General features: G+C 44.9%; 1 protein-coding gene across 1 annotated transcript; it reads left to right on the top strand.

Moving 5' to 3' along the window:
- Positions 1–466: 466 nt before the first annotated feature.
- Positions 467–25,574, top strand: LOC146971266 (uncharacterized). Its single transcript, XM_085805971.1, has 45 exons — positions 467–470; positions 2,152–2,409; positions 2,516–2,782; positions 2,907–3,176; positions 3,451–3,711; positions 4,459–4,719; positions 4,828–5,088; positions 5,217–5,477; positions 6,637–6,897; positions 6,998–7,258; positions 7,340–7,600; positions 7,688–7,945; positions 8,226–8,492; positions 8,574–8,828; positions 8,931–9,194; positions 10,163–10,423; positions 10,517–10,786; positions 11,845–12,105; positions 12,195–12,452; positions 12,568–12,837; positions 12,941–13,198; positions 13,329–13,589; positions 13,687–13,947; positions 14,349–14,609; positions 14,693–14,965; positions 15,067–15,327; positions 16,283–16,543; positions 16,689–16,946; positions 17,038–17,304; positions 17,386–17,649; positions 17,744–18,007; positions 18,784–19,041; positions 19,127–19,387; positions 19,701–19,958; positions 20,083–20,343; positions 20,589–20,846; positions 21,617–21,880; positions 21,964–22,227; positions 22,315–22,584; positions 22,705–22,965; positions 23,057–23,317; positions 23,416–23,706; positions 24,224–24,460; positions 24,552–24,599; positions 24,722–25,574. Exons 1-45 carry the CDS (start codon positions 467–469, stop codon positions 25,003–25,005), a joined length of 11,355 nt encoding a protein of 3,784 aa, XP_085662097.1. The 3' UTR covers positions 25,006–25,574.
- Positions 25,575–25,599: the final 25 nt, after the last annotated feature.

Below are 25,599 nucleotides of genomic sequence, written 5' to 3' on the forward strand. Positions count from 1 at the left end.
TTGAGATGGAAACTGTGTAAATGGGAAATATAAATTTCATGATCATTTATGCTGCATATTAGTTGCAATACAACTTCTTTAGTTTTGTATTTTAGACTGATGAGATGAAGTTTAAGACTCATTTGATCTATAAACATATTTCCACAGCCTGAACACATGAAATAAAGCGAAGAATTTTTGTTTATCTTTCAGTAGCAAATGTGTGGCTTCTCTTTCTGATTTAGTCCTCCATTTCCACCCCAATTAGGACCAAACTGCTTAAGCTTTTCTCAAAAATATAGCCAAGTTCAAATCCGTACAAAATCTAATGATCAGTTTATTAAACATCTGATGGAAGTGACAAACACAATTTTGTGCATGGCTGTTTTTCTAACCAACAGAAGTTCAACACGGCAACCATTATACAATGATGCCAGCATTTCTGCGAAAAATGACATCAATCCAGGAAGGATGTTGTAGGGGGGACATGGGTCAGTTCACTTTTCAGTATGTCATACAAAGGAGATCATGTTACTCCATAGCAGGCCAATCCTGTTCCTGTAAAACGAAGGGAGAATAATTAACGAGAATTAGATATTTATACAGAAATCAGTGTCACAGCTCATGTTTTTTTTAATCCTCAGAGCTAAATTGGCCAGGGCAGACACAAGCTGCAAAGTTATTCAAACTTAAATATTGCGGGAACTTGAGGAGCAGTTTGACTGTACCTGGGGTGGGGAAGTGAAAGCGCCCCCGCCTCCACCTAACAAGTCACATACTTTGTTTCCTTCTCATGATGACAGAGCGCCCACAGGCCTGTCCTCATTTAGGATGGATCCTGATTGGTTCCCACGGAGTTGATCTACAGCACTCATCATGTAAAGATTTCAGATGAACTCCTGAGTGCAGAGGCCGCATATGGATGTAAAATACTGAAGCTTTGACTTTAACAATGGATAAGATGTGGATGTTTTACCCATCAGTCATTATTTTGTCTGTCATACAGGTAATTATACATTTTATTGTATCCTATGCTATTTCAGAATTTAAATGCTATTTAATAGTTCATAGTTAATTTACTCCTCTCCCTCTCTCTTCTTTTTAGATGCCACATGTTTTTGCTACAGGTGAGTGCTCTGACTGATAGCAGTTCATGTGAAAAGCAAAGTGGTTTGAAGCTAACTAGATTTGACATACTTTTTTTGTCCATCACTAATAAGGCAATTGAGGCACAGTTTTTTCAGCAATACAGTATAAATCCAAAAGCTTGCTCAAATTAGCATTTCATGTTCTTCAAGTTGATCAATTTACAGCTTTATGTTTGCAGATGTGTAAAATGATATTGTCACCTGTGTCTGAACTATGCATGAATGGGACTTTGACCAAAACTGGCCTCAAAATGTAATAATAATAATAAAATAAACATTCACTGAAATCCACTACGGATACAAAATACGGTGTAAAAATTTTGATTTAAACAAAGCTAACAGATTAAAATAAAACCATGAGCAAAAAAAGAAGTAAAAGCATCCGGTAGTCGTTAATTATTCTCACACTTTATCCGGTGAATGGCAATGAAGCGTAAACTCTCCTGATGAGAAGCATCTTTGCTGGACGACTATGTGAAAATAAGTTATTTCATAATTTTGAGTGCTTCACGTTTTGTGTGTTCACCACCCAGACATATTGTTGGGAACTGGAAGAGTTGTTCCTATTATGATTAACAATGACTTGTTAATGATGATAATAGCAGCTAGACACCTCTTCACCACAAGAGGGCCACCACCTCACATGTCATACATAGTGGGGCCAAAAATAGTTCATACTATCAAATGAACTGATGTCTGTTTTGTGGGTTCAAATTATTATTTATGGTAAAAATATGACCAACACTTGCCAAACAAAAGTGATCTGAACCCAAACTCTGTTCATGTATGGTGCTTGCAATCTAAGCATGGAAATGAATTATAGTTCACATTTATGGATAATAACAGAGAATATTCTGTCTTTCATTTAGAAGTAAGATCAAATGTATCATACACTGCACAATATAATTTCACACAGATTTTACACAGCTTTTACAAGTACTTTACAAAGTGTTGCTTTTCTCGTTAATGGATAGGGAAGTTGATTAATTAAAATCAAAGTGGGTTTTTTTTTTCTTTTTTTCAGGATGTGATATTGTGTCAGTGACATCTTCTTCAGCATCAACACTCAAGGTGGTTTGGAGCATGGACACTGGAACCTCAGTTTTACTGGAGCTGAGAGTTGTGAACTCAACCAGTATCGCCCCAGTGGTGGTGATGCAGTCAGCCCCCAGCACACAGAGGCTGATTCAGGGGTTAAGACCTGGACATGTCTATCAGGTGTCACTGAAGGTCTTTGAGTATTATACTGTTGTGTGCACGGACGTTGAAATAACCATTACAGGTAACGTCATAAAAAAAAATATATATATATTTATATATACTTAGAAGAATTCTTTTTTTCCTTTTATTAATTTCATTTTATAATTCCTTATCTTACATTCCCACAGTGCCCGCCACATCTCAGATCACCTTTTCAAGAGCTATATCAAGTACATCTATACAGTTTGAGTGGTCCAGCGTCATAGGGGCAGACAGTTACATCTTGTTTGTGGAGGAGCTGTTCAGCCGTCCCACAAGGAAATACAACCAGACATTCACAACCCTGAGTGGACGAGTGGACGGCCTGACACCCTCCACAACGTACAACTGTTACATTCACTCCTCCAACAGCGCTGGGAGGGGTGCCCAAAGTAATATCAGGACAATCACGACATGTAAGTGCACATAAGATGCTGGCTTAGTTGACAATGATTCAGATATCTGAAACAACTTAATTGCAACAAAGGTGGCGATTTTTCTAAAAATGAGGAGAGTAACATCTGTATTTTTTCTTGGAAGTGGTGCAGCCACCGACCGGAGTGGCCCTTGTAGCGACGGGAAAGAGCACGGCCCGAGTGACCTGGAACTCTGTGAGCAAAGTCCTGCTTTATCAAGTGGCCGTGAGCGACAACGACAACCCCGACAATGCCCCGGTCATCAGGAACACTTCAGCAACGACCATGGATATCAGTAATCTGGAGCCCTGCTCCACCTACACAGTGGGAGTATCGTCAGTCAATGTCTTCCTGGTGCCTGGGGAGGCCTCTAATGTTTCACACACTACCTCAAGTGAGTATTTTAGCAATAGAAGGGATTGATACTGTAGGCTCACATTATCCCTGGTGTTTTGTTGCATTGTCGGCTTTTAAATCCTCATTTTACGAGGCCACACACACAGGCCCTGATGGAGGTGATAAAATATAGAGGGTATTGTTATTTAATACTTAATGATGTATACATCCTATGCATGAACAGGTACAGTACGTATATATTCTTCTGTTTGTCATTACATTACAATTAACATAAACAACTATTCAGTATTTTTCAAATTCTTTTCCTTCAGCCATAAACCCGGTGACGTCAATCTCTGTGGACTACAGCTGCTCCGCCGGCATGGTGACAGTGACTTGGGATTTGGTGTTTGGGGCCAACCTGTACAGGGCCACAGCTGTCGATGGCACAGGCGCATCCCTTAACTGCACCTCAGACTCCTCTAGCTGTCAGATCACCATGCTCAAATGTGGGGAGAAGTACCAGGTCCAAGTCACAGCCATCTCTGACGACTGTGAGAGCACGTCCAACATCTCCTCCCTGTTCGAGACAGGTGAGCGGAGCACCTGCTCGCGTGGAAACGACAAACGTGGCTTTGCATTGGCCTGTCTCACTTTTTCAATGCTTGTATTGTCTGCGCACTCATCACCTGTCTCTATACGTTTCCCACGTGCATGTATATACACTTTCTCATTGCATAACTTATTGTCACACACACACTGACTCACATTTCTGGACATACACTAAGCTCTTCATCTCTAACCTTCCCCATAAGTCTGTCCTCTGGGAAGCCGTTAAGGTTCCTCCCATGGTGTCCAATGCTCTTTTTCTGTGCACAGCGGTGAAACACACCCTCTCATTAGTCACCAAGACCTGCCATCCAACACCAGTCAATCTAAAGGCCTTTACAGTCTATTGAAATCGGGGAATAATCCCAAAGGTCAGCTATAGTATCAGTGTGGAAAGTAAAAAGGTGAAGGAGACACAACACACACACACACACACCCAAACAGTCCGCCCTGAGAAGTGGTAGTGTCTCGTATGCACACACACAAGGAGTCGGGTCTCTGGTCCTTTAGACAGGTATTGTCTAAAGGAAAAACTGCTAAACTGCTATTGTTGGATCTGCTCTAAGTATCCACCTCTTGAACAACTATAGCATTTTACAAAGTTCACCAATTCGTATCAACTCCACTCCTCACGTAGCCAAGGTTTGGGGAATTTCCAGTCCACAACTTTGTATTTAATTTCTCATTTGTTGTGGACCTCTGTCTGATCCTTTCTTCTCTTCTCTGTCCAGTCCCTTGTGCTCCAGCTGATCTGCAGACGCGTCATGATTGTGCCAGCAACGCCATCGTCTTTAGCTGGCAGCCCACAAACAACACCTTCTACTACGTGGCCAAAGCGGTGGACAGCACTGGGAAAGTGACAGAGTGCAGGACGGTGGACAACACCTGTTACTTCACTAATACAGGCTGCGGCCAGTACTACACATACAGCGTGTACTCTGTCAGCTCTGAATGCAACAGCGAGCCCAGCGAGCCTGAGTTTGTCCGAACCTGTGAGTACACCTTGATTTGTTTTGATTACACTGATCTAAATCCACGGAAGGAGGAGATAAAGTAAGAGAAAGGAGCATGACGCACTTCTACTTCTTTCTTTTATCCAGCTCCTTGTCTACCTACAAATGTGAAGACAGCAGCTGACTGTCACCCTGATATGCTGATCACAACCTGGGACTCTGCAGCCGGAGCTCTCTCCTACACTGTAGAGGCACAGGGAAACACAGGAGAAACGTACAACTGCACCTCGTCCTCCAACAGCTGCGCAGTCGCCGGTGTGCCGTGTGGTGAACACCTCAGTGTGTGGATCGTTGCCTCCAATGACAGATGCACCACTAACCGGGTGCTGGGAGAGGTGGCTCAGACCGGTATGTTCTGAGAGCTCTGTGAGACAACTGTAGGATATTACTTATGGTCCTCATGCTGTGAAAACATGAACATTCAGTTGTTTAGTAAAAGACTGGTCTCACAAACAAACTTTTTCCACTCTCTTCAGTTCCCTGCACGCCCATCAATATCTCAGCATCGGCCAATTGCAGCCAAGACTCTGCAATGGTCAACTGGGTCACAAGAGCGGGATCTGTGTTCTACATCGCCACCGCTCGGGATGCCGATGGAAATACGCACAGCTGCAATTCAATGGGCACCGACTGCTTGATTGAAGGTCTAAATTGTGGAAGGAATTACACTACCAGCGTTATTGGCACCAATCTGAAATGCAACAGCACCGCCAGCGAGGAGGTCACCTTTATGACAGGTAGGTCACACACTTGGATTACATGAACGTCATATCATGAAAAAGCATTTTGGCACCAACTGAGAACTAATTGTTTATCCCCCTTATCTTTACAAACATGCATTCCATTTTTTTTTTTTAAAGGGGTAATCTACATTTTGTGCCAGGAAAAATATTCTTAAAGGGATAGTTCAACATTTTGATAATGAATTTTCTTGGTTTCCCTCATCAAACTCATCAAATACACAATCCTACAACTCCAAAACGCTCTGGTGGACAAGTTGGGACCTGCACATTCACCACGCTATGAGATAATAACAAAACGTTCCAAGACGGAGTTGTTTTTTAGGTAAATTCATGCAAAACCACTGATGTGCGTTCCCATCGGAGGCAGTTTTTCGGCAAGCAGCCTCTGCATTTGCCTTGAAAACAACTCGTAAACAACTGTCTCGTAACGTTCTGTTATTATCTCATAGCGTGGTGAATGTGCAGGTCACAACTTGTCCACCAGAGCGTTTTGGAGTTGTTGGATTGTGTATTTGATGAGTTTGATGAGGGAAATCAAGAAATCCCATTAGCCTTCGTAGTGTAGCTCTGAGCAGCTCGCGGCTCTGCTCCACCGTTCTAAAATATAGAGACGGTGGAGAATATAAAATAGCTTGCACCAACAATTAAAGGTAACAAACCCAAACTATAGGGATTATGGCAATGGGCCAATTTGCCAAAATGTTGAACCATTCCTTTAAGCACTGGATCACAGATAAGGCCCCCTCAGTGTTGGGATGGCACAGGACAATAATGGAATACATACCTCTTGTCTTCTGCACTCCAAAACTACAGTAATGCCTTTGAAGGAATATGGAAACAATTTCTTGACTATGTAAATGTTCTGCTATACTGACAAGAACATTTGTATAAAAAACTGTATCATTTATTTCTGTTTTTTCATTTTTCTCTTTGTTTAGCGCCCACTGTATTTCACTCTATGCTGCATAATGTCTGTCACATTTACCCAGAACTGATCTTTCTGTTTGGGTTTTTGCGTTGCTATTCCCAGCTTGTTGTTGTTGTTGTGCGGTTTTGTTGTTTTGTCTGGTCCTGTCCTCTGTATGTTTGTTTATGAAGAAAATAAACACATTTAATTTTGGATTTTCGCCCGATTTCTTTGCTTCCTCTCCAGCACCTTGTCCTCCAACAAACATCGAAGCATTCAGAGACTGTGACGCCAACCATGCTCTGATAGTGTGGCAGAACCATCAGCCCACAGGCCTCTACACAGCCACTATAGAGGATCAAAGTGGAGCTCAACTCAACTGCACCAGCGACACAGTCAGAAACTGTAAAATCACCTCTCTGCCCTGCGGGAGGAGATACAACGTCATCGTCACCTATTATGACGGCTACTGTCCCTCCACCTCGACCCCTATCAGCATGGACTCAGGTAGCAAATTCGAAAGTGGTGCAGCAAACAAGTTCCTCTCAGGAAAATTGATGGGCCAAAACTTTGAATGACATATGTGTCTGTCCCCCTCTCTCTAAAGTGCCGTGTGGTCCTGAGGATGTGAGAGCCAGTGTGGCCTGCGTTACCGGAGAGCTGACGGTCACCTGGAACATCTCTGCTCCCGCGGAGAACTACACCACCATGATCTCCAGAGGAATGGGCCAGCCTCTGCACTGTAACTCCACGGAGACACAGTGCACCACGGGAGGGCTGCTGTGCGGAAGCTCCTACAGGGTGATCGTTTTCTCCGTCACTGGGACGTGCTTCAGTCTGCCGAGTGCAGAGGTCACGGTGCAAACATGTGAGAAATGCAGATTTATCATCAATAAGGACACAGACTCTTGAACACATCCTCAAACTTCTCCCGTCTATATCCCCGCAGTGCCGTGTCCTCCCACCAACGTCACAGCTGTGCACAAATGTGGTCCAGAGCCTGTTCCGGTGTCGTGGGTGCTCAGTGACAGCGCCAACTACTACACAGCTGTCGCTACGAGCAGCGGAGGTCGCAGATCAGAGTGTTCGACCAATGGCGCCTCCTGCAGCCTCCCCGCACTCCAGTGTGGGGAGGTTTACACCATTGGTGTTTCAGGAGCTGATGACAATTGTACAGGTCAACTGAGCAGCACCGTCTTTCTAGAGACAGGTAACACCACCACTGATGTCATTACTGGTGTTTGTCATGATCATGTAATTCAGTATGTAAGTATGTTTATTTTGATTCCCTCTCCAGAGCCATGTATTCCCTCTAATGTGTCCAGCCAACTGGTTTGTAGCGATGGCCTCGCTCGAGTGTCCTGGGCCCCCAGTGCAAATGCGGTGAGTTACAACGTGACAGCCACCACCAGTGGACAGATCCTCGCCTTCAGCAGCCCCAGCCCTAACTACACTCTGAGTGACCTCATCTGCGGCCAGGCGTACGATATTCATGTGGCCGCCACCGATGGTACCTGTGTCAGCAACTACAGCGCTCCCTTCAGACAAGGCCAAGGTACAGGGGCCACATTTGATGTAGTTCCTCAAACTACGTCCCAACAAAACCACAATGCATCTTTTCACAGTTCTGGTTTTTGTGTGGATTACACTGTCTCTCTGTAAGAAAACAAAGATGTATTTCCAAAACATCACATTTTTCCTTACAGTACTGCAGTTTTCATTGGGAAACATTTATTCACTTTTCAAAAAGTGCAAGGAGACTTAATGTATTGATTTTGTTTGCATTCACTTTCAATTAAGATGGAACAATTAATTTTGTGTTATGTCCTTGTTAGTTCCCTGCGCTCCACAGAACGTCAGTACAAACCTGTTATGTGGCAACAATGACCTGATGGTCAGCTGGATCCCGTCTCCTGAACCCTTAAACTACACTGTGAAAGCCATGTCAGCCACTGGAAACATGAGTTCAGTGACCTGCAACACGTACAGTGCCAGCTGTAATCTGACCGGTCTTCAGTGTGGATGGACTTATAATGTCTCCGTCAAAGCTTCCTCTGGCAGCTGCTGCGGACCATATAGTTCCCCACAGACCATTCAAACAGGTAATAAAAGTGTTGATGGTAAAAAGATAATTTTGTCGACTGTATTTTGTTGTTATTTCATGCTGTGGTATCTTCCTCCAGCACCGTGCCCCCCTCAGGGCTTGACGGCAATGACAGAATGTGGCACGAACTCTCTTCTGGCCTCCTGGCACGCCTCTCTTGGTGCTACCGCCTACACCACGACGGTGGCTTCTGATGGCTTCTCTGACGTCTGCTCCTCATCCAACCTCACATGCTCTGTCCCCGGTCTGCAGTGTGCGAGTCAGTACTACATCACAGTAGTATCCCAGGACAGCCAGTGCACCAGCGCCCCCAGTCAAACCGCTCTAACAACAGGTTGTGTTTACATATTTTTGTACATTTGATGTATCCGAAAAAGATTTTACTGACTTATAACACATAATGTGACACATAACTCCTCTCTACCTCTTCCACTAGGGCCATGTGATCCTGTCAATGTGACCAGCAACCTCCACTGTGGCTCAGACACAGCCACAGTGTCCTGGGTTGCAGCTGCCGGGGCCATGAGTTACACAGTGGTCGCTCAGGAGAGCGGCTCTGAGAATTTTATTTCCTGCAGGAGCAACATGACTTACTGTCAGCTAAACCAGCTTCAGTGCGGAAAGGTTTACAACCTGACTGTAGTAGCTGGGGATGCCACTTGCAACAGCACTGGAAGCACCAGTGCAGTCCTGATGACAGGTAGGAGACAGGAGAGCTGGATAGATTAAAGGGATAGTTCACCCAAAATTCAAATTCATTATCTACTCACCCTCATGTCGACTAAGGGCTGGGAGAAGTTTCAGAGTCCTCCGTGCCTTCTCTGAGTTACAGGGGGTCTCGGCGCAGCACTGCATGTCCATATGACGGTTGAGAACGGGGCTCACTTTTCTTCGTCCAAAAAGACACACCAAAAAACATCCAAATACCTCCATAGTGCTCGTCTGTAATGTCCCTCTTGTATTGAAGCTCCAACATGAAATGACATTGTTCTGAAAAAAATTAAATAAGTCTGTATTTTAAGCTTGTTTGTAGTGGAAGCTCCCAGCACTGCTCTTCCTGGTCCGTCCAAATCTCGTGCGATTTGCGCCAGCGTCAGTGCAAATCGCGCACTCAAGAGGGACATTACAGACGAGCACTATGGAGGTATTTGGATGTTTTTTGGTGTGTCTTTTTGGACGAAGAAAAGTTAGCCCCGTTCTCAACCGTCATATGGACATGCAGTGCTGCACGGAGCCCCGCTGTAACTCAGAGAAGGCACGGAGGACTCTGAAACTTCTCCCAGCCCTTAGTCGACATGAGGGTGAGTAGATAATGAGTGAAATTTGAATTTTGGGTGAACTATCCCTTTAAATAAATGAATAACTAAGAAGTACAAAGAGAAATTTGAGGGTGCTGCTGAGGTGTAATCTCTGTTAACATGGGAATCAAATCCACGATGTAGTGTATGTGACTTATGACTAGGTGAACAGACCTGCTCACTGTAAGACCAATAGCGAAGCGAAATCTGGTATGTAAGATGAATAATAATAATAAGAAACCTGTGGGATAACAATAGTGCCTTAGCACAGAGCCCTGTGGATTTAATTAGATGTATATGTACTTAAAGACAGCTAAAACATCTATGATAAACCCTACTAATCCTATTCCCCTTCCTGTTTCCCTCTTAGCTCCTTGCTCTCCCTCGATCCACAACACCACCCAGATCTGTGGTACCAACTCTTCCTCGCTGTCATGGAACCCGATGGTTGATGCAACAGGTTACATAGTTAACGCGACAGCCACAAGTGGCCACAAGGCTTCGTGCAGTTCAGCCACTGCTACATGCACCCTAACAGATCTCCTGTGTAGTGAAACCTACACAGCCACAATCATTGCACAAGGAAGCCAGTGTGACAGTGCACCTGGACCCAGCACCAACATCACTACGGGTGAGTGTGTGTATGGTTGAATACACGTGTAAATGTCATCTCTTGCTTCTTTCACCTTGTCTTTATACCGTGTGTCCTCTGCTTTTGTTTCAGCCCCATGCTCTCCAGTTATCACATGGATGCACTACGCATGTGACACCAACACAGTAGGGTTCAACTGGACCCACTCTGTGGGAAGCCTCAGCTACATGGCTCAGATAGCAGGAGAGGGGCATGTGGATAGCTGTTATACTTCAAGTACACAATACAACAATAGTTGTGTGCTCAAAAATCTTCCCTGTGGCTTGGATCTCAATGTAACAGTCCAGGCTCAGGGGGCGCAGTGCAACAGTCTTTCAAGTGTGGGTCCATACCTCGAAACAGGTAATTGTCCCACTTATACACTGCTAATACATAGCCTAATAATTTTTTGTTATATGTTGGTGTTAAAGCAAACCAAACACTCTTGCGTCGGAAGATATAACTATTTAAGACTTATATTAACACAAACATTCCGCTTACTTTTGCTTTAAAGGTCTGATATTTTGGAAAATATGTGTGTTTCATGCCAAGAGTCAGATGCGAAAATTGATTGACAGAAGAAATAAACACCCAGCAGTCAGCAGCCAGCTAGCTTAGCATAGTATGGCATTGGAAGCATTTTTGTTTGTTTGTTTGTTTGTTTAATCCAGCAGACTCTTCAATTTTTTTCTTTTCTTTTTTTTAAATTACACTTTTGTTTGTATTCAATGATTTGTAAGCGATCATCACTAGAAGGTTCAACTAAAGTCATTGCTAGCCTTGCCATGAAATGCTCCATGGAAACGGTGGCGGCAGCAAGCTAGTTTGAGACAGCACAAAAAAAAAGAAGAGAGAGCAACATTTGCCGAATACACTCACAGTTTGGGTAACATAGTTCATAATGCCTACTGTGGCCTCCTAATTCAAACAAGCATGTAAAGTTACGAAGCCTTCAAAGCACTTACACATAGCCTAAGTTACTCGACATCCGCAGACTCAAGCTGAAGTCCCAGCAGCTCCGGGGTCCTTAGTGTCCAGACCTCCACAGTTGGACTGACACAGTAAAAACAACTTCGTATTGTTCTTGTTTCTTTCTATGTCAAGGGCCCTTTTAGATGAAAACACGTATTTTCAGTGGACGACAGTCTGGAAGGAGCTTTCACCTGGAGGCTGTGACCTTTGTCTGTGTGGGCGGGGCCAACGCACATGCACACGCACGAGCACACGCACGAGCATGCTAAAATCAAAACAAAGATCAGGGATGCAAACTGGCTGCTGACTTCAGCTTCATAATAAGCCCAAAATACAACTCTAGGCTATTGTGTAGGCCCTACTACTACTCCAATAATAGGCCGTGTCAGTTAATGCCTTTTTTGTTTCTAACTTCATTGCCACTCACTCTTTTCTTTTCTCCTTCCTAGTCCCATGTGCCCCTCATAATGTGAGCGCCACGTTGATGTGTTCAAATCACTCAGCCCTGGTGATGTGGGCAGGAGGTCACAGCGCTGTCGGATACAATGTGACAGCGACGGGCCGGGATGGACACACACACCACTGCCACACCAACACCACCAGCTGTGAAGTCCCAGACATTCACTGTGGTGAAACCTACAACATCACAGTCACACCATACTCTGTGACATGCAGAGGAAACCCAAGTGCAGCGTACAGCTTTAGAGCAGGTGCAGAGAGACTCAATGGCCAAAGTCTTACTCCTACAACTCTGTTCAGGAAAAAATACTAAAGCGATTGATCTCCCCCTTTTCTCCAGGTCTTTGTGCTCCCAGTAACGTCACTGTCTCTCCAGCTTGTGAGGACAGCATTGTCTCTTGGTCTCCAGTAACAGGAGCTGAAATGTACATAGCAACAGCAACTGCCGATGATGGACACACCCATACTTGCAACTCAAATTATTCAAACTCATGCAATTTCACTGACCTCCACTGTGGGGAAACCTACACTGTGACTGTAGTAACTGTGGACAGGGGCTGCTGGAGCGAGCCGAGCTCAGCCGTGGTGCTGAGAACAGGTGAGAGGAAACTAACTGCAGTGAGTTGTTTAGGTTTTTTTTGATACGACGTTCCTATTCTATTGACATTTACATTACAAGGAATTATTTTTAACCTCCTTTTCTGTCATCCCAGCTCTCTGTCCGTCCACTAACTTAACGGGCCAGGTCAGCTGTGACACCAACACCCTGACGCTCACATGGGACCAGAGTTTTGTGTCCGGGGCCTCCTACACTTTACAAACTGAGATGATAGGCGGCTCTCTCCCTCCTTCAGTGATCACCACCTCTAACACTTCACACACTTTGACCAACCTGTTGTGTGGACAGAGATACGCTTTCCGCATGGCATCATATGATGGAAACTGCCGCAGCAGCTACAGCCCACCCATAGAAATAAGCACAGGTAGAATGTGTTTCTATGGCAACAGCTGCTGCTGCTGCTGCAAAAAAAAAAATCACAACCTAAAATCAACACACATTAAAGTTCACTTTTCCTCTGCTTTCAGCCCCCTGCCAGCCCACCAACTTCACTGCCCGTGTGGACTGTGGGACAAATAGAGGGAACTTCTCCTGGGCTGAGAGCGTCGGAGCAGGTTTCTACACTGTGGAGGTGACGGGAGAACACGGCCATGTGGCGTCCTGCTCCTCCAATGACACCTCCTGTGCTGTAAGGCTTGACTGTGGCCGCTCATACTCAGCTACGCTGGTGGCTTCTACGGAGAGCTGTAACAGCACTAAACATGCTGATATTCATTTTGACTCTGGTGAGAAATTACCCCCAAACTTATACCAGGCCTATCCCACATACAGGCTTACAATGTAGGCCTATCTGTAGCCTACTCATACTCGCAGCACATAATATGTTGTTATCTGTGATTGAACTTTCCTTCACAGCTCCATGTCTCCCAGAAGATGTCATAGCAGAGGTAGATTGCAACACAAATAAGATGAATGTGACTTGGACACAGACTGCAGGCTCCGACGAATACACCGCCTGGGCCATCAGCACCGATGGTCACAGAGCCTCCTGTAACTCCACCTCCGACTCCTGCTGCATTCAGGATCTGCAGTGTGGCAAAGTCTATGAGGTGGCTGTCACCTCCTCCTCCATCCACTGCAGCATCATCGCTGGCTCTGACTACAAGGTTCAGTCTGGTGAGCGCAGCTTTTCACTTTCCCAAATCATTATGAAATTAACGTAACAATATTATGTTCAATGATAAAAATGTAATCTCTTTTCAACCTCCTGCAGCCCCCTGTAAACCGGAGAACACCGCTGTTGACCAGAACTGTACCAGCAACGTCATGACAGTGAGGTGGAGCCAGAGCAGCACAACACAGAACTACACCGTTAAAGCCACTTCTTCTTCAGGTGTTAACTCCACCTGTGACTCCACTGAGAGCAGCTGCTCCTTCCTGGACCTGAGCTGTGGTCAACGCTACACTTTCACTGTGATGGGATACACCAATGTGTGCATGAGCGAGATAAGCACTCCCACAGAGAAGATGACCGGTAAACTCAAAAAGCTCATTTTAAATAACCATTTCTGAAATAGCTAGAATGACAACACTACCAACAATAATACAATAACACGTTCATGTGTGTGTATGCTAAATATGAAGCTACCACTAGCAACTGGGTCTCTTAGATTAACAAAGGGGAAAACCACCACATGGGGGTTATGTGGCAGACTATTTATTGGGTAGGGGGCCGTGCCTGCTGGAGCCAAGGGACAAATGAACGTGGTTTCAAAGGTACAGAGACTTTCTGAGATTTGGACAGAACCAGAACCACTGTGAAAGTAGTATTTCTTGTCATATTTATCAATTCTATAACTACTTCTTTAATGTATTTTTATTTGAGTCTATTGTTATTGGCCTCCCTTTCTCAGCTGCACCTCTCTCTTTCTCCAGCCCCATGTCCGCCCACCAATGTGTCAACTACCCTGAATTGTACCACACATAATGCTCTGGTCAGCTGGAGTAGCGCAGCCTCGGTCACAGCCTACAGTGTCCAGGCGACCTCTGCTAATGGATACAACTCCTCCTGCAGTGAGATGGGGTCATCTTGTATCCTCAGTAGCCTGGTCTGTGGACAGGAGTACACTGTTGTTGTGGAGGCAATGCACGCAGGCTGTCCTGGACCTGCTACTGCCCCAACCATGCTCACCACAGGTGAATATAACATATTATAAACTGTGCACAGTTATTGGGTCATTTTACTACAAGATGTAAATGAATCATTTTTTCCAACCCAGAGCCCTGTGTTCCCACAAACCTCTCTGTCCACTACAATGTGAGCACTGCACAGGTGATGTGGGATGCAGCGAGTGGTGCCAGCTCCTACTCTGTTGAGGCTGTGACTGACCAGGGCTCCACAGTCACCTGTAACACCAACAACAACAACAACAACAACAACAACAGCTGCTTCCTGAATGGCTTGCAGTGTAGTCAGATGTACAACATCACCGTGACGGCGCATAACCTGGCCTGTGACAGTTTGACCTCTGAAACCCATCACCTCATGACAGGTTAGCTACCTGATTATGAAGGGTGTGTGTGTGTGTGTGTGTGTGTGTACAGGTCTGTGTAACCATGGACGTATTTACATGTGTGTTTTCCCTTCATTCAGAACCATGTCCACCCACCAATGTCATGGCCAATATGGGATGTGAACATCTTACTGCGACAGTGTCCTGGGAGCAGAGCAACTACTCTGTAGGCTATGTCGCCTACTTTGACAACCAAAATGGCGACAACACTTCCTGCACTAGCACGGACACCCAGTGTACTGTCTCAGGTCTGATGTGCGGCACAGTTTACCGTGTCTGGGTTAAGGCCCTGGGATGGCAGTACAACAGCTCTGACAGCATGGTGGTGTCTCTTACATCAGGTAAAGAAACACTTAACATTACATCTACTTTATATGCACAGACACCTTTCTTTCTTTCTTTCACCTTTATTTATTCAAGAAAGGTCAATTGAGAGCGAGCTCTCTTTTCCAATGACGCCCTGATTACAAAACAACATAAATTTACACAATGCAAATCAAATCATAGTTCACAATTACATACAGACTGCAGAACACTTAATAGTAAGTTCTTAAAGCTATCTAAAGAAAAAAGGTGATGAAGTTTCAGACAATTCTGTAAGTTAAAGCAGAAGTAAGCGATCCGGTCGTTTTGGCTAATGCTGCGTTCCAGGCAGGCTTTTGAAACCGTAAATTACAGCTTCAAGTCACAACTTACGACTTTGTAGCGTTTCAGGCAACCCACTCGTGTTTTTCCGACCTGTTTTACCTGTGAAAGTCACTATAACGGCCACTCGTAACTTCCGACCGGTGAACTCGTACCAGATCGAACTGGTACAACTTCACAGGTCGGAAAAACACGAGTTACGGGCTGCCCTGAACGCACCATAACAGTCCTCATCCCTACGTCACCACATTCACGCGCATCCCTTGGCTGCACACACAGCCCTGCATGCCGTTCTCTCTCCTCATTGGATAAAACTTGTAGGATACGAGAAAAGTTTTCTCCTCGGCTCAGAGCAGAGTGAATGACAGACCCGTGTTTCTGTCCAAACACTCTATGTAAGTGATTGCTGTCGGAAGATATAACTATTTAATATTAACACAAAAATATCGCTTACTTCTGCTTTAATGCACTTCTGACAGCGGTCCAAGCAAGCCACCTGCTTGGCTGCTCGGCTGCCATGGTAGAGTAGAAAATGTTTTAACTAATTAATTTTCTTTTAGCCTCTAAAATTGATTTAAAGGTATTAAAAGGAACACAACACATAAATAATCATAAATAATGTACAATAAATAATCCTTTATAATCCCACAGCGCCGTGCCAGCCAAGCAGCATCGAAGCCATTATGGACTGTGAGCTCCATGCTGCTCTCCTTTCTTGGCAGCTCAGTGTTGGAGCCTCGTCCTATGTTGCTGAGCTCACAGCTTCATCAGGCCACGCTGCCAGCTGCTCCACCAACCACACCAACTGTGAGCTGAGCTCTCTGCAGTGTGGGGAGGAATACAACGTCACTGTGACGGCTATAGGAGAGACCTGCAATAGCACTGCTCGAATGGCGGGATACCTCACCACAGGTAGAGTGTGTTCACTCATCATCTGTCCAGCTGTTGTGTTGTGTGGGGGTATACTGAGCTTCATATCAGGTTCATTGTTGTTCACATTTTATTTTTTCATCTCAATCAATCTCACTACTTCTGTGTCAACCCTCTCTCCTTCCAGAGCCCTGTGTCCCCACAAACCTCTCTGTCCACTACAATGTGAGCACTGCACAGGTGATGTGGGATGCAGCGAGTGGTGCCAGCTCCTACTCTGTTGAGGCTGTGACTGACCAGGGCTGGAGGGTCACCTGTAACACAACCAACAACAGCTGCTTCCTGAATGGCCTGCAGTGTAGTCAGATCTACAATGTCACTGTAATGGCACAAAACCTGGCCTGCAACAACACTGTGACCTCTGAACCCTATCGCCTCATGACAGGTGTGTGGCTGGGAGTCCATGTGAAATGACTAAATCCTTTAAATGTGGTGTTTCCTTTTTACATAAATGTGTTTGTTATCCCTTGATTCAGAGCCCTGTCCACCCAACAACATTCAGACCAGTATGGCGTGTGAACAGCTTACCTCAACGGTTTCCTGGGAGCAGAGCGACCTGGCCATGGGCTACGTTGCCTACTTTGACAACCAAAATGACCACTATACATCCTGCGTTGCCAGTGCCACAGACACACAATGTACTGTCTCAGGACTGATGTGTGGTACAGTGTACAGTGTCTGGGTAAAGGCCCTGGGATTGGAATACAACAGCTCCCACAGCACAGTGCGGTCTCTTATATCAGGTGATGACATACTCAGTGCACACGTCCTTTATTATTTATTTTTTGTATCCATTCATAAACATACTCATCCTGTTTCCTCAGCTCCGTGCCTGCCCAGGGAGGTAGAGGTGGAAGTCAGCTGTCACTCTGACGGTGCTGCCGTCGTCTCCTGGAATTCTACTTACGGCCAAGCGAACTTTTCCCTGACATCCATAGTCAGTGGGAGTCTTCAGACTCTGTGTACAACTCAGCACAACAGATGTAATGTGACAGGTTTGACTTGTGGGGAGACCTACAACCTGAGCCTCACTGCCAGCAACCAGCAGTGCAGCCTCACGGCACCGATGCACGCCAACCTCACCACACGTGAGTCGTTTGCTTACAGTTGGTCTACTCTGAATTAAAGACAGTTGTTCATCTGGGTTTTATTTGACCGTGATCGTTCCACACCTCTCCTCAGGTCCTTGTCCGCCTCAGCACGTGGCTGTCGACCTGCAGTGTGGTTCCCGCACTGCGGTCCTGTCCTGGGAGAGGCGGTCTGATGTTGAACTGTACATAGTGACGGCCATCATGGCATCAGGAGGCGGGGCGAAGATGTGTAACTCTACAGACTCCACTTGTCAGTTCCCCAGTCTGGTCTGTGGAGAGATGTACAACTTTACAGTCACAGCTCACAGCCAAGGCTGCTACAGCCAGGCCAGTAGCTCTGTGTCCATCCAAACAGGTACTTTATAATATGTAGTGCAAGTCCACAGGTTTGTGTTTTGGTGTTGCTCTGCCTGTCGCATAACAAATTGCCCCCTCGGGGGATAATAAAGTTTTCTGAACTGAACTGAACTGAACTTACACAAGTGCAGGTTTGAGATACTGCTTAAGAAATTGTGTTTTTACCTTAATGCTCCTGCTTCACTTCATTTCAAAAGGGAATGTAATGTCTACTCCACTTTGATACATTTTTACTTGAAACATTAAGATTTACTTTTGATATTTCTAGTACATAGTATTGATAACAACATTATGCATTCATCTTTTCAATGAGTTATAGCATAACATTTTACATACAGTACATCAAGGTTGAAATTGACAATTATTGTTTCTCTCATTGATAAATTAGATTATGATTTGTTTTGTAGATGTTAAGTCTTCAAGCAACTTTCATTGTCTTTTCATTTGACCAGCAGTCCAAATACTACACTATATATATATACAAAGATTGCACTGTACTAAAACTGAAAACAAGAAAAAGGAAGCAGGTCCTCACATTTGAGAAGCTGGAACCATCAAATGTTTGGAAATGTTGTGAAAAAAGATTGTTCACTTACATAAATTGATAATTGGATAGTCTGCTACTCAAGCAAACCAAACTAATAGTAAACTAACAATGGATTAAGTCAATAAACTAATTCTGTACGTTTAAATGTTTATATTTAATATGAGAGTACTTCTGCCTCTGTAATATTTTTTTACTCTCTTTTTTTCTTCTCTTGCTCCTCTGCTCAGAGCCTTGCCAGCCTGTGATTATTTCTGCTCAGGCCCTCTGTGAGAGTGAGGAGGTCCAGATCTCCTGGCACCAAGCAAGCGGTGTTGTGAATTACATGATTACAGCCACTGGGAGCCTTGGATATGTGGAGATGTACAACACAACCCAGACCCTTCTATCAGCCACTCTGCCATGTGGACAAGACTATAATGTTACCGTGCAAGGACGGGGCAGCGAGTGTGACAGCCTCCACAGCAGCCCTGCCTTCTTCAAAACCTGTATGATTTTGTATTTGTACCGTGTTATTCTTGTTGTTGTTTCTCACTATGTGTGTGTTTGTTAACACCTCTTCTCTCTCCACAGCTCCATGTATCCCCTGGGATGTGAGGACCTATGTGCAGTGTGAGTTTAACATGGGATCTGTCAGCTGGGGGCCCAGCGATGGCGCTGAAACATATGTTGCCATAGCAACTGGCCTTGACGGGCACACCCACCCGTGTCTCACCAACACCACCTCTTGCACCTGGAACGACCTGCACTGTGGGGAGGACTACACTGTCGTAGTGAGAGCGAAGGATGACAACTGCACCAGCCTGCCCAGCAACAGCTCCATCATCCACATGAGTATGTTACACAACGTTTCCACACAGAAGTGCTGCATAACTTAATGACAGTGATTCATTTTGATCAATTACATGCTACTTTTTTATCCGACTACTTAATTTGATACAACAGAGAAAATAGTGTTAAATTGTCAACATTTGTCTTCAAGTAACCATATAATTCAACATCTGTAGAATAAAGGACACTCCTATTTTCTAGTAAGTAGTAGTGAAACTAATTTACAGACCCATGAATTGAACATGTGACTGAATAAAAAACAAATGTGCAGAATTAATGAAATCAAAAACACACTCGTCTTCTTTCTTTCTTCCAGATCCCTGTGTGCCCCAGAACTTGGTTGCCTCTGTGGACTGCATCATGAGCATGGTTTCTCTGAGCTGGGATGCAAGCAACGGGACTCAGACGTACATGGTGTCAGCTGAAGCAGGAAACCAAACCACAGGGCTCACCACTAATGCCACCACAGCCTACTTCTCTGAATGTAGCTGTGGACAGAACTACAGCCTCGCAGTCACGCCGTACGGCCAGCACTGTACCGGCAGCTCCAGTGCATCGGTTTCTGTGGAGACATGTAAGTTTAACACCTTTTATGTTAATCCAAGTGTCATATGTAAGATTTGTTAATCTTAAAACAAAAGTATCAGGATGTAATAGTGCAGCAAAGCTCAAAGTTCAGGTGCATGTCTTTTCTCCAGGGCCGTGTCCACCTTCAGGAATCACTACCATGCAGGACTGCCTGTCTGGCATTGTCATGGTCACATGGCAGGCCAGCAACGGGTCAGACTACTACACCGTCACCACACAGACCGACACGGGCATGTCAGAAATGTGCATGTCTGACTCGAATCAGTGCAGCATCCCAGTCCTGACCTGTGGGTACAACTTCTCCGTGTCCGTCACAGCTTCCAACCAACAGTGCAGCGCCGTCTCCAATGAAACCACCAGCCTGCAGTCAGGTGAGCATTAAACAGCCGTTACTGAGTGACATTGTGTTGACCTGTGCATCCACACTGCATCCATTGTCAGTTAGCTGGTCTAAACAAGGGAGGTGAGCTTCTAGTAGCTCACAGACCACCTGTTGGAGACCCCTGATCTAAATCACTCATATACCACTACACATAAATGTTGAGCTGAATCACTGAACATCAACTTGGTGTTTGTTCTCCCTCTTCTCCCGGTGTGTGTTCCTCTGACCCTGCAGTGCCATGTGCTCCCGCTAACGTCTCAGTGCTGATGGACTGTGCCAACGACACTGCTGTTGTGTCTTGGCCTTCAAGCCGTGGGGCTTTACAGTACTTGGTTACAGCCCGCAGTAGTCATAGCAACATCAGCTGCCAGAGCCCTGACCTCAGCTGTAGCCTTGGCAACCTCACTTGTGGCACTCGCTACATGTTGGAGGTAGTTGCCATGGACGACAGCTGCTCCAGTATCCCCAGCCAGGCACAGATGCTAAACTCAGGTGAGAGAAACAGCATCAACACACATATACTTATACTGTAGTGTAATAAACACCAACATAAACAAACAAAAACATCAACCAAGTCCAGAAGGCATAAGCACTGGTTATTATTTATTTTCAAGTGCAACTACTTCAATTTCCCTCTATATTTGAAACAATATTTGATTCCCTTCAGTTCACAATATAACCTTAGGCATACTGGTCAACTTTTCTTTTTTACCCCTAGAATCAATAAAGAATCTGGTCGACGTGCATTCAAATACAAAGCCCCTGCTGACTGGAATAATCTCCCTGGTTCAATTAGGTCCATATCCTCTCTACATCTTTTTAAATCAGCTTTGTTTACCTACCTTCAAACACCCTGCTCCTGTCTGTGATGTAAGGCCCCTTTGACATGAAGTGTAACTAATCAAATCAACTACTGTATTTATTTTAGTTCATCTATTTATTTATTTTTTTTTTTACTGGAGTGTTGTATGGGGGGATTCAGGATCGATAGAGCATTGTAGTGTGTGAGTGTGTGTGAATGGGCGTCTGTGTCTTTATATTGTATCATGTGTCTGTTCTCTTTTTTGTTTGTTTGTTTGTTGTTTGTTCTGCTTACTTTCTTTGTATATTATAATGTACTAAGTATGATTGTATTTCCGTTGATAACATGGACCCCCTCGAAAATGAGATGGCACATCTCAAGGGGCTATCCTGTAAATAAAGTATATATAAAGTATATAAACTTGTAAATGATAGCTCGAGTCTTACCTTCTTACTTCCAGCTCCCTGCCCACCCCACAACGTGAGTGCCCACTTCAGCTGTTCCTCGAACAACCTGACAATTTCTTGGGAGGCCATCAGAGAAGCCGACCACTTCCTGGTGTCGGTAATGGCAGAAAATGGAGGAATCGTGGAGTCATGTAACACCACCGACACAACATGTGCCATCAGCAATGTGACCTGCGGGAAAACATTAACCGCTCAGGTCACCTCCGTCAGGGGCGACTGCCGCAGCCAGCACAGTGAAACCCACAGCATCATGTCGGGTATGATAACGTTAAAAGTCTTCCATCTTGACATAAATACCATCCACCCGATCGCCAGTTTAACTTTTCTATCTGCTCTTTAGCTCCCTGCCAGCCTCTGGGAATCACAGGCAGACTTGACTGTGTGACCAATTCGGCCTGGATATCATGGGACGCTGCTCCGGGGGCGGACTGCTACACGGTGTCGGCTGTAGGTGGAGAGGACTATACCGCCAACTGTACCACTTATAGCAACACTACATGCGAGGTGGAAGACTTGGCCTGTGGTGTGCTTTATAACTTCAGCGTTACCGCCAAGAACAGCCAGTGTGAGAGTCAGCCAAGTGCCACCATCGACTTGGAGACAGGTAACAAATCTCAGTCTTAGTGAGAGAAATAAGCCATTTTTCATTAGTGCAAATGTTCTATAATGAAATCTGTGTCTTTCCCCGCAGCCCCCTGCACCCTCTCTGCCATCACCGCCTTCCCTCAGTGCCACACTTCCTCCATCCTCGTCGTGTGGGAACTGATGGAGGGCAGCAGTGGAAACACAGTATACACTGCCACGGCAGAGGCTAGCGATCACACCTACCTGTCCTGCAATAACACGGGCACCAGCTGCTACCTGTATGGAGCGCAATGTAACCTCTATTATACCATCATCGTAGCCACTTCATCAGACCAGTGCAGCAGCATGAGAAGTCCTCCCTACAGAGTTAGCATGGGTACATTACAAAACATATTTCACCTTTTAATATTCAATAAGACACCTGCATTGTGTAGATCTGCTTTAGTAGTTTATGCTGGATTATTTTTAATAATACAGATTTATCTCCTGTTCTCAGAGCCCTGTCCACCCATGAACGTGATGGTGAACAGCTCCTGTGAGGACCACAGTGCGCTGGTGTCCTGGACTCCCTCTCCTGTGGCTGAAAGCTACCATGTCGTCGCTATGGGTGTAGATGGACACGTGCATACTTGCAACACCTCTTCCAGTAACTGCAGTGTGTCAGAGCTCCACTGTGACCAGCAGTATACAGTGGTCGTCACTGCTAGCCATGAAAACTGCTCCAGCAATGCCAGTCAAAGTGCAACACTGATTACAGGTATTTGTCTGACAAAAAGACAACGAATATTAACATATTTACATACAGGAGAACCATTATGACTATAATAATTCTGTATTTTTCCACCCAGGTCCTTGCCAGCCGGCTGGGCTCTCAGTTATGTTCCACTGTAATAATCAGTCTGCACAGCTGTCATGGATGCCCAGAGACAACGCCGTAGACTACTATGGCTGCGCCCAGTCTGGAAACGGAGACATGCTGTACTGTCACAGCACAAGTCCCACCTGCACAATCGAGGGTCTTGATTGTGGAACTGTTTACAATTTCTCCGTCCAGGCCTCAGACGGTACATGCAACAGCTCCTTCAGCGACCCAGTGGAAAGGGGAGCAGGTATACGAGCTGCGTTTTACTTCTCAAAACAATCATCAAGTTGATGTTTCTGCTCAAATTGGAGTAATACATTAAATCATCATCTCTGTCTCCTTTAGCTCCCTGTCCTCCAGATGCTGTAGAGGTGCAAATCCTGCCAATGAAGATGGAGATCCAGGTGATGCGTTTCAACTGGACACAGATCTCCTGCGTGGACACCGAGTACAAGCTGCTGTTAACAGGAAGTCTGCTGGGCGACGGCGAGGCGCTGTTCGAGATCTCCTCCTATTGGACGAACAAGACGTACTTTGAGATTCCCCTCCCCTGCAGTTCATCCTACAATGGCACGGTGCAGAGCAGGAACGGTGCTGGTACCAGTGACCCGTCTGTGCCACTCACTGGAACAACAGGTAGATCTCACCATTGAAGACTGAATGAGGGTGTCTGTCAGCCACAGACGTACACACAGCTGCAGCTAATATTGACTAATGGCTGAGACCATGATTAACATTATTAGTTACACCTGTGCGAGAACATCAGCACAGGAAATCGGAAATTAGTGAAGGTCAAGACTCAGGTCCCAGTATACATTTTTACATGAGACATTTTATTGTGTTATTACAGCAAAATCCCAGTAAATATTGCATCTAAAGATGTTTCTGTAAATCAGTCTGGATAGCTTTATCTATACCAGTGCGCAATAAAATATTTATTTTAATCTGATTTTTATGTAAAGATTGGTGTTGCAGTCTGACTTGGTACAAATAAAAGTAAAAATATGAAGTAGCTGAACACATAGCTTACAGTTATCCTCATGCTGATGCTCATTAGACAATGTGGTTTTTTAGGTTAAAGTGACTAAATGTGCCTTTTATAAGCACATCTTCAGATTAGATGTTTTAAACAGTTTTACTCTCCCCATTACAGCTCCTTGTCCACCACCGACAGTCTTGTACAGTGGTAACAGCTCTTTTGCCACGATCTCATGGAACGCCTCAGTGTTTGCCACCGCGTACACTGTGTACGACAACAGCGTCACACCAACGGCTCAGCTATGCAGAGTGGCAGGGCTCTCCTGCTCTCTGTCCAACATCACCTCCAGTGACCTGGTGATCACAGCCAGTAACACAGCCGGGGAAAGTGAAGCCAAGAGTATCACGAACGGTAGGAAACTTGTGTTGTGTGTTGAAGGATGGGATTTACTGTGGGGGTTTTTTTTTAAACAAACTAAATAATGTGAGCTTTTTCTCTTTAGTGATACCACAAGGACGAAGGAGGAGAGATCTCAGTGAACTGCAGAATGGTGAGTATATTTATGAAACTTTACCTTGCATGCTATCTCAACTGAGCCCACATTTACAGGAACAACAACCCAGAAATCAGCTGGGACCTAATTCACAGCTCTGGTTTGTTTTCCCCCAACAGGAGGCCTCTCCGCCCCTCTGCTACATGTCACACAAGCAATGTCGACTGTTATTTTTGTTGAGTGGTCTCAAGTGGAAGCCGCGTCCCACTACAACCTGGTGATCAAAAAGCAGGACAGATCCAGTAACCCTGAGGAACTAACAGTGTATGGGGAGAGTATAATTCTTACTGATCTGAGCCCCAGCTCGGCCTACTGTTTCTCTGTGTCGGCCAGCAACGAAGCCGCTAGTGGACCAGAATCGGAGCCTGTGTGTGTGCAAACAGGAGCTGGGCTTCCACAGTAAACAGGAAAGCACTTCTGTAGATAAGCAAGATGTCTGTACACATATTTCCCAATTGAATGTGATGGATTTACTGTCAAAGTGGCAGTGAGTCTGACGTTTACTCGTAATTCACCGTAACTGTAGACCCGGTAGGAGATGGGAGTTAGTGTAGGTTGCGTTGACATTAAAGCCAGTCGGTTTACCATAAGTTGCACATTAGTTTTAGTGCCTCTTGGTCATGTAATGAAAAGTTATGACTGTTTAACACCCATGAGCAACATGTTAGGTAAATGTCTTCCAAATAAAAGCCTGTGTTCCCTAAATATTTTAAGTTCTTTCATTTGTATTTGTGTAAAATCTCATAACAAAGATAAATGTTCTGACTGCTGTTGGTTGAGGTTATGCATTTTATATCTAGGCCTTGGTTCCTCATACTTCTTATGTTATTCACTTGTGTAAATTATATATTGGTCATCTTTAAAAGGTAATATATTAGCAATTTCAAGAGAACTTACTATTTACCATTTATGAATGTATATTTAACATGAAAATTATTTTCAAATTACATCCTAATAAAACTGCCAAAAATATTTTGTTTGTATTCTGCCTGTGTAT

Source organism: Trachurus japonicus, chromosome 17 (assembly GCF_045865225.1).
Source record: "Trachurus japonicus isolate A0001 chromosome 17, Traja_1.0".
NCBI lineage: Eukaryota > Metazoa > Chordata > Actinopteri > Carangiformes > Carangidae > Trachurus > Trachurus japonicus.

Bases quoted from the DNA above. Each gene is read 5' to 3' on its own strand.
- LOC146971266 (XM_085805971.1), top strand. The intron at 13,590-13,686 runs GTGAGCGCAGCT...AACCTCCTGCAG, and splicing joins TGACTACAAGGTTCAGTCTG to CCCCCTGTAAACCGGAGAAC. The intron at 22,966-23,056 runs GTATTTGTCTGA...TTTTCCACCCAG, and splicing joins AAGTGCAACACTGATTACAG to GTCCTTGCCAGCCGGCTGGG.